General features: G+C 36.8%; 2 protein-coding genes across 3 annotated transcripts; one reads left to right on the top strand and one right to left on the bottom strand.

The window, feature by feature from the left end:
- On the top strand, positions 719-9,100 carry LOC109718838 (probable transcription factor GLK1). Its single transcript, XM_020245278.1, has 7 exons — positions 719-1,623; positions 2,028-2,168; positions 3,264-3,602; positions 3,730-3,786; positions 4,228-4,341; positions 5,581-5,806; positions 9,060-9,100. The coding sequence occupies exons 1-6, from the start codon at positions 1,096-1,098 to the stop codon at positions 5,770-5,772; spliced, it is 1,371 nt and encodes a 456-aa protein (XP_020100867.1). The 5' UTR covers positions 719-1,095; the 3' UTR covers positions 5,773-5,806; positions 9,060-9,100.
- LOC109718835 (DDB1- and CUL4-associated factor 13) lies at positions 9,199-16,611 on the bottom strand. 2 transcript variants are annotated; one of them, XM_020245272.1, is made up of 17 exons: positions 16,546-16,611; positions 15,816-15,905; positions 15,625-15,736; positions 15,323-15,350; positions 15,025-15,123; positions 14,719-14,788; positions 14,580-14,614; positions 14,390-14,464; positions 14,211-14,306; positions 13,776-13,839; positions 12,759-12,812; positions 12,187-12,272; positions 12,035-12,095; positions 11,861-11,925; positions 11,226-11,331; positions 10,583-10,671; positions 9,199-9,782 (listed from the first exon to the last, which is right to left on the bottom strand). In XM_020245272.1, the coding sequence occupies exons 1-17, from the start codon at positions 16,609-16,611 to the stop codon at positions 9,620-9,622; spliced, it is 1,359 nt and encodes a 452-aa protein (XP_020100861.1). In that variant the 3' UTR covers positions 9,199-9,619. The 2 variants fall into 2 exon arrangements, with proteins under 2 accessions (XP_020100861.1, XP_020100862.1); XM_020245273.1 differs by lacking the exons at positions 15,625-15,736; positions 15,816-15,905; positions 16,546-16,611 and adding an exon at positions 15,508-15,618 and having other exon boundaries at positions 15,323-15,387.

Below are 16,880 nucleotides of genomic sequence, written 5' to 3'. Positions count from 1 at the left end.
AGTCGCAACATCGAAAACGAGCTGGAAGCACGGAAGGCTCCGTGCTTCCGATAGCATAGTAGGCTCACTCTATATATATATATATATATATATATATATATATATATATATATATATGTGTGTGTGTGTGTGTGTGTGTGTGTGTGTGTGTGTGTAGGTTTTTTGAATAATAAACTATCAAAGTAGATTCTGAGCTCTTCTTGTTTCGTAAGATCGTGGGGTTCGAGATCTGTATTCAATAGTTAATGCATGGTTTGCAGCTGAAATTATCACTGATTTTGACACAATTCATCTGAAACATGTATGTCGTAGGATGGAGTTAGATGATGCACGGTGCAATAATATTACAAATAGTTAATTTCATCCTACATGCAGTTAGATCGGTAATAGAACAACTGAACAACAGCTGCATAAAACAAACAATTAATTAATCCTTGCATCAAATGTAAGTAGGATCTGCAATATTTAAAGGCCTACAATATTTGAAACTCATAATATATAGATCTTTTTAGCTTCCTTTTTGTACATAACATATATAAGACATGTGATCGATTGGAACTTTCATATTTTCATAGACGTTATAGATCATCTCTAAAGTTAATTTTATATAAAAATTTGTAGGTTTCCAATTTTTGAGATCCCTGTGAATAGAGCTAGGTGCATGCAACAGTTTCCATCCCCCACTCCCTTTCTCTCTCTAAACTATATAAAATTCCGAATATTACTCATCCACAGAACCCCTCAAATTATTAGAAGCTGAGAGAGAAACTATGAGAGAGAAGGTCCAAACAAATGCCCCTTATAACGAATCAAATAAATCTTGAGGAACTTGTGGTGCTCATCCTCTCTCTCTCTCTCTCTCTCTCTCTCTCTCTCTCTCTCTCTCTCTCTTCATACACACCTCCACTGCAAAACCTAATTAGAAGAAGAAGCATCTCCTCTTCTCTTTCTATAACCTCCCATGCAATGATTAGTTTTACGTACTCACATACACATGGCACTTCTCTAGCTATATGAACACACATACATAGCCTCCCTTCAAATAGGCAATCTCTTAACTTAAACGCGCACTTTCCTCTTTCTTGTTTGCTGGGAATGCTCGCGGTGTCGCCGTTGAGGAGCTCCCACGGAGGAGAGAGGGGTTGTGATGGGGATGTGGGCGGCAGCGGCTTCGTCGACGACTTCTCCATCATCGGTGACGGCGGTGACGACATGCTCGACGACATCGACTTCAGCGAGCTCTTCGTGGGGCTCGAGGACGGCGACATACTCCCCGACCTGGAGGTCGACCCGGCGGAGATCCTCGCAGAGCTCTCGGCCTGCGAGCCTTCTTCGGTCGCGACACGTACGTCGGCGGAGGAGGGGTTGGTGAGAGAGGAGGAGTACAATAAGGGGGGTGGTGGTGGGGGTGAGGAGGAGGAGGAGGATAAGGAGGTTGTGACCATGGCGGAGATGCGGAGGAGGGAGGGTGATGCGTCGACCGATGGTAACGCGGTGGCAGCGGACACGAGGTCGTCGTCGTCGTTGTCGTCATCGTCGTCGGAGGGGGATAATAGGCGGAGGAAGTCTCCGTCCGCGGCGGCAGCGACGGCGAAGAATTCGCAAGGGAAGCGGAAAGTGAAGGTAGTGCAACTCTCTCTTCTTGTGCAATCTATTTTTTCCGTAATTTTTTTTTTTTTTAAAAAAAAGGTGCAACTCTCTCCCTCTCTGAATTTATAGATAGATCCGATCTATTGGAAAATGTTGAAACATATATTATTGATTTAATTTAGTTACATATTCTTTTATAAGATTGGAATTTTTCCACCATATATATATGTACTAGCTATTTAGTATTTGCACTTAGATCTTGGAGAATAAATAAATTACATGTACTGGAACAATTGATAAAGAGGATTCACTGAATAAGATGTTGGAATTAATTATTATCATTTACATGTAACATAATTGTGTTAGTTAGCTAGTTAGGGTTTTTTTTTCTTTCTTCTCTTGTTCTTTAATTTAACATTAATGGTGCATGCACACAGGTGGATTGGACGCCGGAGCTGCACCGGAGATTCGTTCAAGCGGTGGAGCAGCTCGGGGTCGACAAGGCGGTGCCGTCGAGGATTCTGGAGCTCATGGGGATCGATTGCCTCACGCGCCACAACGTCGCGAGCCATTTACAGGTACTGTTTGTTTTGTTCACTTAATGATCATTTTATTCCAGTTTAAGGTCAAGAATAAATTAATGGTTGCATATATAAACTTTTGAGAGGAGGATTTAAGTTTTTTTGCTCTCTTTTTTTTTTTTTTTTTTTTTTTTTTGCGAGGAATTCAATTTATAGTACTTAAAAAAGTTTTGAGGAATATTCTGGTTCACGGAGGAATTAAAGAAAGAATCCTGGATCTGTGAGCCATGCAAACCGCAGTGTTTAATTATACTGAATCCCTGTCCCCTCTATCTCCTCCCCCCAATAGTAGTTTCCTTTTCTTTTTTTTTTTTCCTTCTTTTTTCCTTCTTTGTTGTTGTTGTTGTTGTTGTTGTTGTTGTTGATGGGGGAAATGATCCCACAATAGTAGTTTTAGTAGTTTCAAGCAGTACTAGCACAGCTCCATGAAATATAAGTTGGAGTTCTCAGTTCTCAGTTATTGGTTTAAACTGTCCATTCTATTGAACCTTAATAAATGTTTAAATTTGAGTTTGAGACTCAAATTTTAATCTTAAACAAGTTTTAAATTTCTGGATCAAAAATTTATGTTTCCCCACTGCTCTGTGTTGTTCCAAAGTGATAAATGCAGTCACATGTAGTAATTGCTGGACATGCAAGGACATGACAGAAATCACACATCCCATGATTGGAAGCAGCCAAGAAGTCTGTAAATCCTTCCAAACAAAAACTTGCACCACCTCACTTCAGTTTCTCAGTGCAAACATTTTCAAAGATAACCCTCTTATCTTCACTAATTATACTCCCAGATATATCTTCTATTTTGTTGGTGGTTTTTAAAAACTCCTCTTGTTTGTATATAGAATATATAAATTCTGTAAACTCTCCATGAATATTTACTTTGTAAGTGTTTTTTTTTTTTTCGAACTGGAAAAAAATAGGGATATTCCTTGTATGTATATACTTTGTAAATATAGAAATATATAGGGTAAGCACCGTCCATCCCTAGATCAAGTGGCAGAGGACTTGGTGGTTGGAATTCGAGGTCCAACCACCATTTTTTTTTTTTTTTTTTGAAAACACCATTTTTAATATACATTTTTTTGGTTTCAGAAATATAGGTCTCACCGGAAGCATTTGCTGGCAAGGGAGGCCGAGGCAGCGCAGTGGAGCCAAAGGCGGCAAATGTACGGCGTAGGCGGCCCCAGCGGCGGTGTGAAGAGGGACGTGAACCCATGGCTCGCGCCGACAATCGGCTTCCCTCCGCCCCCTCCAGTCCCGCATTTCCGGCCTTTACATGTGTGGGGACATCCGACGGTCGATCCGCCATTGGTTCATATGTGGGCACGGCATCTGGCCCCTCGGTCTCCTTCACCGCCGTGGCCTCCTCAGGCCCCGGTTCCTCCGCCGCCACCGCCCGATCCTTCTTATTGGCACCACCACTACCAAAGGGTATATATATATATATATTATATATACACATATATCTCATTCTAAATTGGGCTAGACATTATGCTTCTCAAAGCATTCTCTCTCTCTCTCTCTCTCTCTCTCTAATAGCATTGTCTTGTACTTGTAGGGTGCACATAGCTTGACTCAAGGAACTCCGTGCTTCCCTCAGGCATTGCCAGTAATGGTACAACAATTCTGATATCTTATACATTCTTGCTCACATTTTCTTTCCATATGGCATTCTTGTTCACATAATATTTAACTGTGTTAGAATTGGTTATCGATCTAACTATTAAATATAAAAATGTTTAAATACCGTTCTCTTACAGTTTAAGCTTTTAGAGTACAACGGTTATTTCACATGGTATCAGAGTAGGAAATTCTGAGTTCGAGTCACGCCAGGCTCCTAATATATTAATTTCCTCCCATTTAATTCCAGTCCACGTCATGGGCCAACTAAAGAGTTTCGAGCCCAGACATGAGGGAGAGTGTTAAATATAAAAATGTTTAAACATCGGCGAGTGTTAAATATAAAAATGTTTAAACACTGTTCTCTAACAGTTTAAGCTTTGAGAGTACAACGGTTGTTTCACACTAACGTCACCGATGAGAAAACTAAATGCAGAGGTTTCCTGCTTCTGCGGTGCCCGCCGTCATTCCGCATCCCATGTACAGGCCAATTCCTCCTCCTACAACCGCCAAGAACGCGAGCTCGCAAGTTCCGTTAGATCCTCACCCAGTAAGTTCCCCTCTCTTCATGACATCCTTCCAAAGGAGTTTTACATCCAATTCAAACATGTGTGTGTGGTTGAGCTCATTTGCTTTTAAAAGCACATAAGTATTTGTGTTTGTGATTTTTTTGCTGTCGAATTATCTCGAAATCCGTGCAGTATTATTAATGATGTGTACCGTTAAGTCTTCTTTACTAGCGCTGTACGAATCTTGATATAATCCGACAACTAAAAAATAACAAGATGTTGAGCTCCTATGCTTTTAAACGCACAGGAGCTTAACTCTCTCTCTCTCTCTCTCTCTCTCTCTCTCTGTCTATATATATATATATATANAAGATGTTGAGCTCCTATGCTTTTAAACGCACAGGAGCTTAACTCTCTCTCTCTCTCTCTCTATGTCTATATATATATATATATGTATGTATATATATAGGGGATCACTATCATCCAAATTATATTATTTTTTATTTAAGTGTTATAAACTTAATAGTAAAAGTGTTCAAATACTACTAAATATATTCTAACTCAATTTTATATATATATATATATATATATATAGTCAGACTATGGTAGTTTTAAAAATACCAAGCATTTGGTATTTGTAAATTTTTCGCTATTAGATTTACTGCTTTAACCATTTTCATCCGTTAAATTATACAATTAAACCAGCCATCCACTTAACCTTAGGAGACTACTATCATCGTGACGGCACATTCCTTAATTTAAAGGTTGAAAATCTACAAACACTAATGGTAGGGGGTTAGCGGAGGTTGGTGTACAACTATTATTTGACAACTTCAGTTTCTGAATAACAATGCATCTGGTGGTGGTTATTGCCCTATCACAAAAACATGTTATCTTTGTACTGTACGTTCTTGTACTAACTCAACCAATGAAATTTTCGTATATTGATTAAGTAGATAACAAATGTTTTAATGTACGTAAGATTCTTAAGTTTTGAAGGACAAAGTCATCAAACAAAGACAAAAAGATGAAACATCAAATAAATAAATATACATGGAGTTGATCCTGTTATTCTTCCTGCTGATCTTCAGTGCTAGAATATTCTTGAAGAGCCGTGTAGTTAAATATGATGTGGATTTGTTTGGAATAACTCATATTTTCTTTTGTTCCATGTCAATTTTTTCATTTCACATCTTATCTAAAACCTAATCTCTTTTTTTTTTCTTTTCTTTTTTTTTCTTTTTTTTTTTCTTTTGGTGCATGTGGTGACTCTTTCTTAGTCAAAGGAGAGCGTAGACGCAGCTATTGGAGACGTTTTAGCAAAGCCATGGTTGCCACTTCCTCTTGGGTTGAAGGCCCCATCAACAGAGAGTGTTATGATGGAGCTACAAAAGCAAGGAATATCAAAAGTTCCCCCAACATGTGGCTCATCATGTGGGAATTACTCCGTACTAACAACTACTGCATCATGATCACTCTCATGCATATATATATATATATATATATTGTATGTATACCGTTTCGACCTAGCTATACTGTTCAAATCAGCATCAACGCACTTAGTATACTGAATTTTTAAACTATTAGATCTATCCCCTTTGACCATGTTCCTGGTAGAGATTATATTATTCAACTACACCTTCTGCAAACATCCCCATCATATCCCAAGGGTATCCCGCATATACTAACTTCAATCCAAGAGACTGGAATCTAATAAGATCCAACTACTTGGTGCTAACTGTACATAATATAATAGTCTAGTTATATATATAATTGAGCTAAATACTCTAGAAAAACATCAACCCCTTAGTGCTTTTTGAGTTTGTAGTCCTTTGGATTTACTCCCTGATTACTATAACCTTTGAGATCACAAAGACACCATTCCACCTAGACTACTACCTACCACCACCTACCACCCTATTCATTTTTAAACCCTCGCACTCTCCTCCAGTCTCAGTGACTAAATAATCAAAAGCCACCAACTCCCTTGGTGTTTTTTATGGGAGTATTCTACACTCAAACTAATTAATATATAATATATACTATACTATGCAAAAAAAAAAAAAAAAAAAAACTTGTCGGCATGTCCAATTATTAAACATCTATATAATATATACTATATATATACTATATATCTATATATTATACTCTATATATACTCTACTATACCTTACGGTAAGCCACGTTTTTGCTTTGTTCTTGGTTTATTCAACTTAACAAGGCTTGTTGAGATCGAGTTGTACCGTGGAACAATCATGGACGCGATGTTTAATCATCTACTTATCTTTTTGATGTTTACCTAGAGCATGTTTTGACTTAGGGGTTGTTTGGTTGCATGCATTTTTAACTGCAATTCATTTTCAGCTGCATTGCAGTTGAAAATGCATACATCTATTAATTTTTTGTTTAGTTTGGTGCAGTTAATTAGGCCCAACTGCTGCAGTTGCATCTACACGAAAAGGCCCAATTGTAGCAGTTGAGCCGAAGTCTGCTCACCCATTAAAAAAAAAAACAAAGTGTGAATTTTTTTTCATACGCTTTTTTTTTTGTTTCCAAAAATACATATTTATGAAATCTTATAAGATTTAGTAACATCTGTTAGGGTCAATAAATTTTTTACATACGCTTCTTATTTTTCAGTCTGCTAGTTTAATGATATTTTAATTTTTAGTTTGATCAAATATAATATATTTACATTTAAAATTTATTAAATTCATATATAATTTTATAATATATAAATTATATAAAGATATAAAAGTCTTACTTAATAATTAAAATATAATTGCGATGCTCAGAAGAGGTAATCTCACATTTCTATCTAAAAGTTGACAGAATGTACAAATACAAAAATCTCAACTGCAGACTACCAAACAGAAGAAATGTAACTGCAGCAGTTGTAACTGTATAAAACCAAACAGATTAGGTGTAGTTATGACAGTTTTTACAAAATTGTAGTATTTACAACTATATGTACTTTCAACTATATTTTTTTTTTTTTTTTTTTTTGGTCAGAAGAGCCAACAGGCTAATTTATTAAAAGCAAAACCAGATTACACTTTGTGTAAAAAAATTCTATCTGTAGAGTCCTCAAAAAGTATCCTAACAAAGTCTATGAGAAGTTCATTGGATCAAAAACCAGTTTACTTCTTGAATTAAGCGTATGACATGCTAAATAATCAGCGGCCCTATTAGCTTCGCGGTATATTTTAACAAAAGTGCACTGCTGTAATGCTTCGCCAGAGATGTGCATCGGTCAATGATATTTTGGAGTAGCTAATTAAGGAGGTTCAATCTGTGAACTAATATAAGAGAACAAGTTTTGAGAGTCTATTTCTACTATAGCTTTAGAGATTCCACGCTTGATCGCCTCCTTCAACGCCTCGAGCAGAGCGATGGCCTCCGCATGTAAGGCCGATGTAACCATGAATTGGTCTGCCCCTGCACAGAATAAATTTTTTGTGTCAGCACGAATAATAAAACCCCTACCTCCCTTTGAGATTTGCATGTTAAAAGCACCATCGGAATTTATTTTGAAACATCCAGGAGGTAGAGGGTCCCATTTAACAATGGTTTCAACATCCATTGTAGACTGTTTAGCAAACTTGTTAGTTGGCTTGTTAGTTGGGTTATATGTAGCCTAGAAGGCGATTGCACGTCCAAAAATGGTAGGAGCAACAAGACTCTCACAATTAAAGAGAGTGGTGCATCTATTTTTCCAAATGCACCATAAAATAGAAGCAATCATCGCTTTGAGATCGTGTCGGCATTTTAGAAGTCAGCCAACACCCATCTTGCAACTGTTGGATGTTAATAACCTTGCCCCAATCTAACTCAAAGATGTGCCAAACCTCTTTGGAATAGCGACATTGGAAAAACTAATGTTGAATATCCTCAGCAACCTCTCCACGTAAGGCACAGAAATTACTTTGAGTGAAACCTCTTTGCTGCAGAAAATTCTTAGTGGGGACTCTCGCCCAAAAATACTTCCAAAGAAAAGTTTTAACCCGTGGTGCAACAGCTAAATCCCAAAGCTGCTTCTAGCCATCCCAGCAGCTATCTGTATGGCCGTTGAGAAAAGAATACACACAATTCCAGCTCGAGCCTTTCCTTGTGGGTGGAGCAACCAAACCCATTTAGGAAACTGTAAAAAAAATAAAAAATAAAAAAAAAACTGTATATATTTTCAACTACACTGTTTTTGCAACTACATCAAACCAAACGGTCCCTTATTGTAGGATGTAATAATATCTACTAGAATAATGATAATTTAGCTCTAATGCATAAGTATTTTTTCTAGCAAAATAAAAAGTTAGTTTATTTTACAAATTAACGACTTAGGCCCATTTAATATTGAGGCCAATTAATCTAACGCTAATCAATAAAATGGAGTTGTGTTTCTCTATTTTGCAATAGGACTACCAAAAATATTATTATAATGGCTCATATTTTTTTGCCGCAAATATCACAATCTTTCTGCAATTTCTATCAAAGTCTAAGATGTGTATACCTGGAAAAAAAAAAATAGAATGCCATATTCAGCTAAAAAGTTTGAAAACCAGAGTGAAACTTGGCTAGAAATTTAATATATAGATAACAATGTGATCGAGCAATGCAAATCTATACACCACGGCCCGTCAAACTTAATAATGAAATGCTAAAGCTCATTTGATATTATTATTATTATTATTATTATTATTTCAAATAAAATAGTGTAGAGATAAATAGTCTGGAGTATATTACAAATCAACCAACTATAACAATATATATATATATATATATATATATATATATATATATATAAAATCATTTCCACAGCATATTAAATTTATATAAAACTAATATCTTAAAAAAAATAAAAAGACGATAGCGATGCCAAACAAGGCCGAACACTCAGATTGTTACAAGGAAATCCACCAACACCACAAGTTGATAAAACAACAAATTCCGACAATGACACAGGGCCGATAAAGAAGCAAAGACAAACAACCGAAAAGACCCGAGACGGAGAAGAGAAAAGAATGCAATATTAATCAACACGGCCGATTTCTTGCCATTTGTTGTTTTGTTGAGAGAAAAAGCTTACATGAGGGCTCCACCTTTCGATCCCTTGTCCTTATATAAACTCACCCACTGAAATATCAGATGATAATCTCATTCGCATCAGATAACATTAAACACTTCATAACAAAGATCACTAGAGTACAAAAGTGATTGAAAGGAAGATGCCACTTTCAAAATGATGGTGCGCGATCTCTGTCATTCACTCTGCGAGGGGCTGAAGCAATTTTCACCTTGGTTGATCTGTCGCCTGGGCAAATTTTATTCTACTTCCGTGATGATTCTTCTTTTCCTGAACGGCTCGACAGTGATGCTCCCCGGCGCGCTGTGCGCTCTCTTCCTCTGTTCTTTCTTCTTATCTGCATCGATCATTGTGCGTCGCAGAGTAGCCGCCTTGTATATTGGTTTGGGCAAGTGCCTGTGCCTGTAAAAATGAACAATTTGATACAAGTGAGAAAGATACAATAATTTAGGAAACAGTCATTTTCACACAAGTAGTACTCGTATAAAATGAGAAAGAGTAGGCTTCCATGGAGAGGGAGAGCTGGATGGGGCGGAGAAGAGGAGACGGCAGTGGTGGTGGAAAAAAGGGGAGAGATATTTTTGACATTTAGTCTCTGGGTGAATGATAACCCTTGGAGAGATTTCAAATAAATTATGGGGTTAAGTAATTTTTAAAACTTTGGCAGGGTCAAGTGCAAATTGGGGTCTTTTCATGAAGGGTTTCCTGCAATATAACCTAAAGATTATATATAATTATATGTATCCAGGCACAGGAAATTCAATCTGAAAGAAAGAGAAATCACCCAGAGAACTTGGACTAAAAAGTGTAGTAAGTAAAAAGGGACAAATTAAAATTGTTTGAGATCTTCAGGACAGAATCCATACATATTAATACTAAGAATTGGCATCTATCAAATCTAAGCCCCTTGCGAAACATCTAGTTTATTATATCTCATTTCTCACAGACAAGTCATAAGAATCAGAAAAAGGTCAGGTAATGGAAGCAGGAAATTTTAATCCCATTTGTCGATATTTCCATTCAAATAATCCATGAATCTTTAAAAAATTGAATGAAACCTAAAAAGGGTGGGAGGACTCTTTACTGCTCAATTGTATTACTTATGTTGGCATATTCTTTTGCTTGTCCCAAAAAAATGATGCAGAAATGCTCTTAATTAAGTAGTTCAATACTACAAAGATATTAGATAGTACATAGCATACCTCATGATGCGCTTCACTTCAGGGAGGTGCTTATATCGTTCCTTGAGAGCGTCCTGGTACTCATGCTTTCTACGCTCCCTTGGAAGAAGCTTCACAAAAAAGAATTTATTTAACTGGTCAATACAGTGCAAAAGGAAAAACACCACTATTTCACTCGGGACAAGCAGTGAGAATACATGTTTCAGTTATTGTGTATACAGATTTAATCGGTTAAAAAAAAAATGCCAGAGATCAAAGTTATCAATATGAAACTCAGAAAGATTACTGATTCCTTGTGCTGGGCTCAAAGTTAAAAATAAATGCTTCTTTTATAGAAGCCTACCATTAGAAGAACTCTCCACTCCACCATTAGAATTTTTAAGAACAAAAAAAGAGGAAAAAAATGGAGATTAAATGAACCATTCAAATGGAATGAACTTATATAAGTACAAAATTGCACTGCTTTGATAGAGCAAAGCAATCCGAGTAGGCGAAGTGACAATAAATAGAAAGATGTGAACTAGGAATCATGAGCGTCACTTCTTTCAAGGAAAAGACACTAAGAAATTTCAGGCACATAGATAGGCATCTCAGAGCTCCGAAGGAAGTTGAAGACTTTACGATATGATACATATTTAAGAAAAAGAAAAGAAAAGAAACTCACAACTCCTAGTTGTTCTGAAGCTCTGGCTTTCCATAGCCGAAGGTTGGTATCATCACTTCCAGATATGACATAAGAGGCATCGCAGCTGTACTTTACACAAAAAACTCTGCAAGGGAGAGTATTTTCTTAACAAAAGAAATGGAAACAGCATATTGACAGAAATTGCACATATGACATGATTAAAACAACAGAGTATTGAAGTTACAGAACTAAAGTAGCTACAACAAAAGAATGAGTTATATAGGGAAATTGCATACTGAGAGAGAGAGAGAGAGAGAGAGAGAGAGAGAGAGAGCACAAAAGATGAATGACAACGATAATCAAAATACACTGAAGAAATAAATTGTCATTATAACTGTCGAATTAAAGTTAACCGACACTCGTCGGTCGTCAAATGATAAAGGTAAATGTATAAATCTCAAAATTTATAACACTGAATTTGCTAATATGGACTTCCCAGGCATAACTAAATACACTTCTTTGCAGGCTTGTGGTAAGTAAAACAAATAAAGTTGCAGTTCCAACTAATCAAATTAGTTAATGTATTCCGAGAAAATAGAAAAAAAGTATCAAGAAGAACAAAATAAATGATGAGCAAGACATATGAGTCAGTGACATCGGGAGTTTAAAAGAACCTTTGCATCCTCTTAGTATGGTAGATCTCCCTGCTATGATCGCCATTGTACTTAAAGATCCTTATCTGCAAATTTTAAGTGCAATTTTAAATTGTAGAGTAGGAGCGGGTAAGCTGTTATACACTTTCAGAGTAAGCTTTCCAACATGGATAAAAGATACAGTTTGCAACTCACTGTTCTATCATAAGAGCCAGTAACAAATTCACGTCCTGTCGGAGAATAATCAATATCCATTCTGCAAATAAAAATGGCCTAATTAAGATATATAACCCTAACTCAAAAACAAAAGAATTAGAAAATGATGTTTATTGAAACATGTTACATACACTGCAGAAACATGATCCTTGTGCACAACCTTGGCCTCATCCAGTTTCCTAACATCATAACTATAACAGTTGCAATCTTCATTTGCCTGGAACAGTAAACTTGTCAATCAAAGCATTTCAAGCATCATGCTATTTCTCGTATTACAGAAATACAGAATGCTCCGCAGAACAAGTTTTTGATTCCCAAATGCAAAATATTCAATGCACAAGATCATAATGAAACTGAACTAAGAGTTAAATTTACGTCTAATTTAGAAATGGTTGAGATTCAATGTATCGGGTATACCTAAAAAAAGTTGTGTTACTGTCCAATCCAAGTGCATAGCTTTATTCTTTTCCTAAACTAATTTTCTAGTGTTATCGTACTTATAATTAAATATGAGATTCCAAGTAATGATATGCAGTTGCATCATGACACAAAACATATATGCCAGAAAATCCAAGCAACGTTGCAAAATAAACCAAGATAATGATCCAAGAAGCATCAACAAACAGGGACAAACTAAGATTTATAAACATAAAAATAAAAGAAGTTTATTTGCTGAATGAAACAAAAATGATGGGAATCTTACAGCTGTAAAGTTCATCGGCTCCATAGGATTCCAGCATATTGAATTGGTCTTTGTCTGCGTCAAGAATCTGAAAATTAGTTTGCAAGGAGACAACTATATAACAAAAACGTAAGAACTATTTCTGGCGAGCACAGGGTGACGACATTGATACATCTGATAATCAAAAGAGCTACATGTGATTCCAACAAACTTTTTATCAACCTGAATGCAAGCGCATGAAATATCCTAACTAAGCCTCTAATCAAGATCCCTAAGAAAAGTTACAAACCTATCAATATTTTACAGGATTTTCTGAAGCAAATACCTTCCGAATTGATAAAGCATAGAATTTGAAGCACCGATTCGCCCAAAACAATATGATTGTGGGAAGGTTAACATGTTGATCATGCAATATTCCATACATATATGAGAGGATATCAGATGCTTGTCTAGCCCCACATGCAAGGACAGGTGAATTAGACATATAGATATACTGTTGAAAATTGTGACATACTTCAAAATTAGAGTTCCATTAGTAAAAATAGTAAAGTGCGCAAAGAATTGGACAAGCCCAGATTCAAGCATATTCACAGTTGAATCCAACAGAACAAAATGTTGAGCTCCATTATTCTTGGATGAATGATAAATTAAAATTTGCTGTGTGTTACAATCCAGATTTTGAGAAACCATCAAATAGCATAAGCTCAGAAAAATCATTAGACATCATATTGATGGCTTGTTATGCTTAAAGACTTTAGGGGCATCATTTTGGTAACCTTAGACTGCTTCAATAAAATCCTTTATACACAAATTATCACATTCCAGTATGCACCTACAAACCGTTCCATTGATCTAGAGCACCTCAAAGTCGAAGATTTATTAAACAGATTAACCAAAAAAACCAACTATCAGGGAAGATTAACAAATATCTCAACTTTTAGAGCATTCTAAATAAAGCAGAACATAGTTTATAAATAAGATGGTTCTAAGTATAGAGAGACAACATTAGCATCTACAAGCAAAAGAAAATTCAGTAACCTTCATGATCAGCTTTCTAGCTGGGGAAGACATGCGCAAATCATACAATGTTATGCTGCGATCACTACAAATTAAAAAAAAAAATTGTTAATAAGCTCAATAGTTTTTAAAGAATTCAGAGAAAGAAAAAAGATCCACTAGCATAAGAAGAAAATAAGTGAGTAAAAAATTAAACAACAAGTATAGAAAATTTTAACACGAGCACATGCACACAAACATGTGCACGCATCCACAGACAGACACATAGACTGACTGCAATTTAAAAAAAAAAAACTAACCCATGCACAAAGTACATAGACATTCAAAGTTGTTAATGACATAAACAGAAAACATGCTCCAAATTTCAGAAAGGGAAATTACTAGGAAACAAATCATAAAGCTAACTGATTTGATTAAAAACTTACAACTTAGAATGCATTAAAAACTAAGACTTACCTAGCCGACGTGGCCAATACATCTGGCTCTCCAGGGTTAAATCGTACAGATATGACTGTATCCTTGCCCCATTCAAAACTGTTCACTGGCACCGACCTATTCCCCAAAAAAAAATGCTGATTTCTAATAAGAATAATTTTATGGAGCAATGCAGAAAGAGGACATGGAGAGCCAAGTACCTATTGTGATCCCATATATCAACTTGTGCACCAACTGTTGCAAAGAGAGTGCCATCCCACTGGTGATCAACCGCCCTACATATATAGGACAAGGAGGACTCAACGGTGATTTCAAAGACGAATAAATAGACAGAAAGCATACATAATATTTGATACATAAACAAACAATATTAAAAATTAGAATACTCACCAGAATGCATGCTTCCATACATAACGTTCTGTCGGCTGAAACCATAAGGAAGTCATAAGAATTCCAGGATGGGCAGAAAAGGAAAAGAGATGTAGGGATGTAATTAAATATTTCTTTTTTTTTCCCGAAAGCAACATACCTTTAGAACTTCTCCAGCTGAATGACTAGAGTCCATCATTTTTAAAACAGGAACTTTCCAGAGCCTGACACTGCAATTGTCGCAAAGGTATTATACGGTAAGCCACAAATTATACTTTATGGGTATTTTACTAGATATTCACTAGGTTATCACTGCAGAATTATCTAATATATATACCCAAACAATTTTATATACAGATAAACCTAGTCTCCTAAACCTTTTCTCTTATGCCCAGTAGAATGAAGACCAACAATGTTGGAATAGAAAAAAAGAAAAAGGAAAAGAAGGAAAGAAGATGCAACTTACGTGCAATCAGTGCCACATGATACAAGAATATCTCCATTGGTAGATGCAGCCAAGCCTCTCACCCCACCTTTGTGGTCGGAGAATTGGCAAACTGTTTTCCTTTATTTAAAAGGTCAATAATCAATAAATTGCAAAAATAAGAAAAAGTTATTCACAATGGGAAGGAAAGGCCAAAATGTCCAATGAACAATATAGGAAAACGGCGGCAAAAATTTAAAAAATCAGAAAAAAGTCTCAAATACATATCTCTTCAAAGCCAAAAAAATAAATAAAATCCAGTGTATCTTAGTCACAGTACCTCGCAGCTATGTCCCACAGTCGAATATCTGCAAAGATGAGAAGGAGACAAAGATTCAGCTTTCCCTGATTCCAAAAGTACATGAAACTATAGTTGGTGAGTTGATGGCTGGCTAATTATGAATCAATAAAAAATAAAAATAAAGAAGTATTATGAAACATAAGGAACAAAAGGAAGGAAGCAACCTTAAATAAAAGCAAGGATAAATGCAGTCTATATACAGATAACATGTACTGCCACCTTTTACAAGACGGCAAACTTGCTATTTCCATCAAAGAAGAAAAGGGGGAAAATAAAAGCACCTCCATCCATTGATCCAGAAAATATTCCTTTAAGATGGTTAGGATTTTTAGCCATACACGAGACGGAATCCATATGCCCATCCATTGCTCCGATAAAAGGTCTCGCAAATATCTGGCAAACACAGTCAACTTTTAAAAAAAAAGCATAAACAGAGAAGATCAACTCTAAAACAGGAGAAGCAAAGGCTTACATTATCCAACTTTGTAGCATTAACAGCCCTTGTATATTCAAGTGCTTTGTCCAGCGGCCGAAGGATCGGATCATAGTTTCGATAAACTTTCTGTTGGGAGACGATTAAAACGAATCAGACCAAGCAACATAGTACAAAAATCTATCCGACTTTGGTTCTCTTTCTTTAAGAACTCCCCGGATGTTACAAATGTAGTCATAACCAGCAAAACATAATAGGATGGAATTCCCATTCACTTTACTTAATTCCCTTGTGTGGATACTTATTTTTCCAATAATTCACAACGATTTCCGCCGACTAGGGTAGAGTTCAAAAAGTGTACGCTAATCCGGCAACTTGAGGTCCAATTTGCCATGATCTTAGTTTCTCAACGACATGAGAACTCGACAGTCTCTCTTGCAAATTGCCATGAATTTAAACATGATTACGGGAAAAAGCAATAGAATTCAGACCAGTCGCAATTCATTCCAAACAACAAAGTTCAAACCCAAACCAATAACTATATCTATACCCAAACCAAGGAGTATTGGCGTAACAAATAGTGCACCATTATTACGACGGATTTGCTATTGTGTTAGTTGCCAAAATTGAAACTTTCAACTGCGGAACGAATTGTCTCCAAGTCTCCAAATGAAGATCAAATTTTGGGAGAAGCAAGGCACGTGAAGTTGGAAGCAACACAAAGATAGAGAGAGAGAGAGAGAGTGAGAGATTAGGGTTTAGATCTCACCTGTAGGTCTTGGCTCCGCTCGCGCGTGAACTCCTCGGTGGAGCGCGATATCACCTTCACCTTCATTGTTGTCTCCCCGTCCTGCTCCAAGGCCCCCCTTCCCGATTGTTGTACGATACGCGACGCGACGAGAAGGGCGGAGGCGGAGGCGGAGGCGGAGGCGGAGGCGGAGGTGGCGGAGGAAGGGGTTTGGGAGCCGCGGCGCCGCCGAGTGAGGGCGGAGGAGAAGGGTAGAGATGGAGAGGGACACGGCCCGGGGAAGAGGACGTGCTGGGTTGGGGCTTCGCACGGTTTGGGTTTTTAGGGTTTTAATTAATGCGCCCATGAGTTGCGAA

Source organism: Ananas comosus, linkage group 12, assembly GCF_001540865.1.
Source record: "Ananas comosus cultivar F153 linkage group 12, ASM154086v1, whole genome shotgun sequence".
Taxonomy (NCBI): domain Eukaryota; kingdom Viridiplantae; phylum Streptophyta; class Magnoliopsida; order Poales; family Bromeliaceae; genus Ananas; species Ananas comosus.
Note: the sequence above shows the minus strand (reverse complement) of the source record. Positions and strands in the feature narration are given on the sequence as shown.